Below are 1,359 nucleotides of genomic sequence, written 5' to 3'. Positions count from 1 at the left end.
AATGCCAAAGAATTAATGTTACCTTTCTCTCTTTTCCAAAACACAACCCCATGCATTTGTCCTGAAACGCCAATGTGACTGACTCTCTGAAGCTGCTGCTGGGGGAGAGCAGCAAGGCATTCATTCAGTGCTCCGATTATTCTCCGGACATCCTGCTCCATTCCCTGCAATCACAGAGCACTATGCTGAGCACGAAACCCTTAGGATTCACTTGGTGTTTAATAAACAAGGCAACTGTAGTCAGAAGCAAAGAACAGAATTCATTTAGCTTCATAGTGTGTATTAGAACAACATTGTAAAGCCCTTCCCAAATCTTCGTCCACGAAGCCAAGCCATGACTACTAAAGTGAAAAAAAACCCCAAAACATGCAAAAATCCTCATGAACCCATGGAAGTAAGCCCCACTATTAGCAAGTTGAGAACAAGAAGACAGCCTCTTACACCGAAGGCAAAATAATTCTTAATTTCCTAAGTCACCATACTCAACTATAACTTTTTAAAAAATCCATTAACACTCACTATATGCTTTCATTAGTTCACCTTATACATTGCTCTTCTTTTTCCCTTGCAAAGAGGATTATCTGTGCGTTCTGAATGCCTTAAACTCTTCCTAAAGCTCCTCTGCATCTACTCACTGTTGATTGTGGTGACACTGAGACTTTGTTTCTGGGTATTCTATTCCTAGAGCTATCCGGCAAACTGATGAACTCGGTGAGCAGAGCAATCCATGCTTCAAGAGAAGCTGTATGCCAGCTTTCACGCCTTTGAAGACTAACATTACTTTGTGACAGCCCAGCATGAAGATTATAAGCAAAATATTCAAATATAGTCCACATATAAACTATTCTGTGCATACATATTTTTGGCTGCATCAACACGACTGTAGGGAGGAGGGTTGGCCTGTTTGGTATCTTTGCTCAGAAATTAGACCCTGGACTCATCGCAATACTAGGCCAGAGGAATGCTGATACACAGCTTTTACGGTTCCGACTCGTCCTTTCTTTGACTGACCAACAAAATGAATGTAAAGCTCTTTAACAGGAGGACATGTTCCTGGATGTTTCCATGGGGACTTTCCAGTTACGACTCCATCTCACACTACAGTGTAAAATCCCCTTCCAGTTGGCAAGTGGCTGCTGTTTCCAGACTGCAAGCGTCAAAAGCAAGGTGATAGCCAGGGAGAAGAGTTTTAGATGTCCTCTGCAACTTTTCAAAACCTGGGTCTTTCTTAAAAAAGCAGCTTTACTTGACTTTCTCAAACAGTAAACAAAGAGCATTTCAGTTCTACTTTCAGACACCCAGAAAACATGCAGCAACCATCTCCATCATTCTAAGGACAAAAACAATCCAGGAAAGCCA

General features: G+C 41.7%; 1 protein-coding gene across 1 annotated transcript in view; it reads right to left on the bottom strand.

Moving 5' to 3' along the window:
• Positions 1–161, bottom strand: part of SHPK (sedoheptulokinase) — a 6,911-nt gene extending 6,750 nt beyond the window's left edge. The window contains exon 1 of the mRNA XM_010131680.1: positions 23–161. Within this exon, the coding sequence (XP_010129982.1) occupies positions 23–161 (139 nt within the window). The remainder of the gene's footprint in view (positions 1–22) is intronic.
• Between the last annotated feature and the right edge of the window lie 1,198 nt (positions 162–1,359).

The sequence above is a fragment of the Buceros rhinoceros genome, unplaced genomic scaffold, assembly GCF_000710305.1.
Source record: "Buceros rhinoceros silvestris isolate BGI_N320 unplaced genomic scaffold, ASM71030v1 scaffold26252, whole genome shotgun sequence".
Classification (NCBI taxonomy): domain Eukaryota; kingdom Metazoa; phylum Chordata; class Aves; order Bucerotiformes; family Bucerotidae; genus Buceros; species Buceros rhinoceros.
Note: the sequence above shows the minus strand (reverse complement) of the source record. Positions and strands in the feature narration are given on the sequence as shown.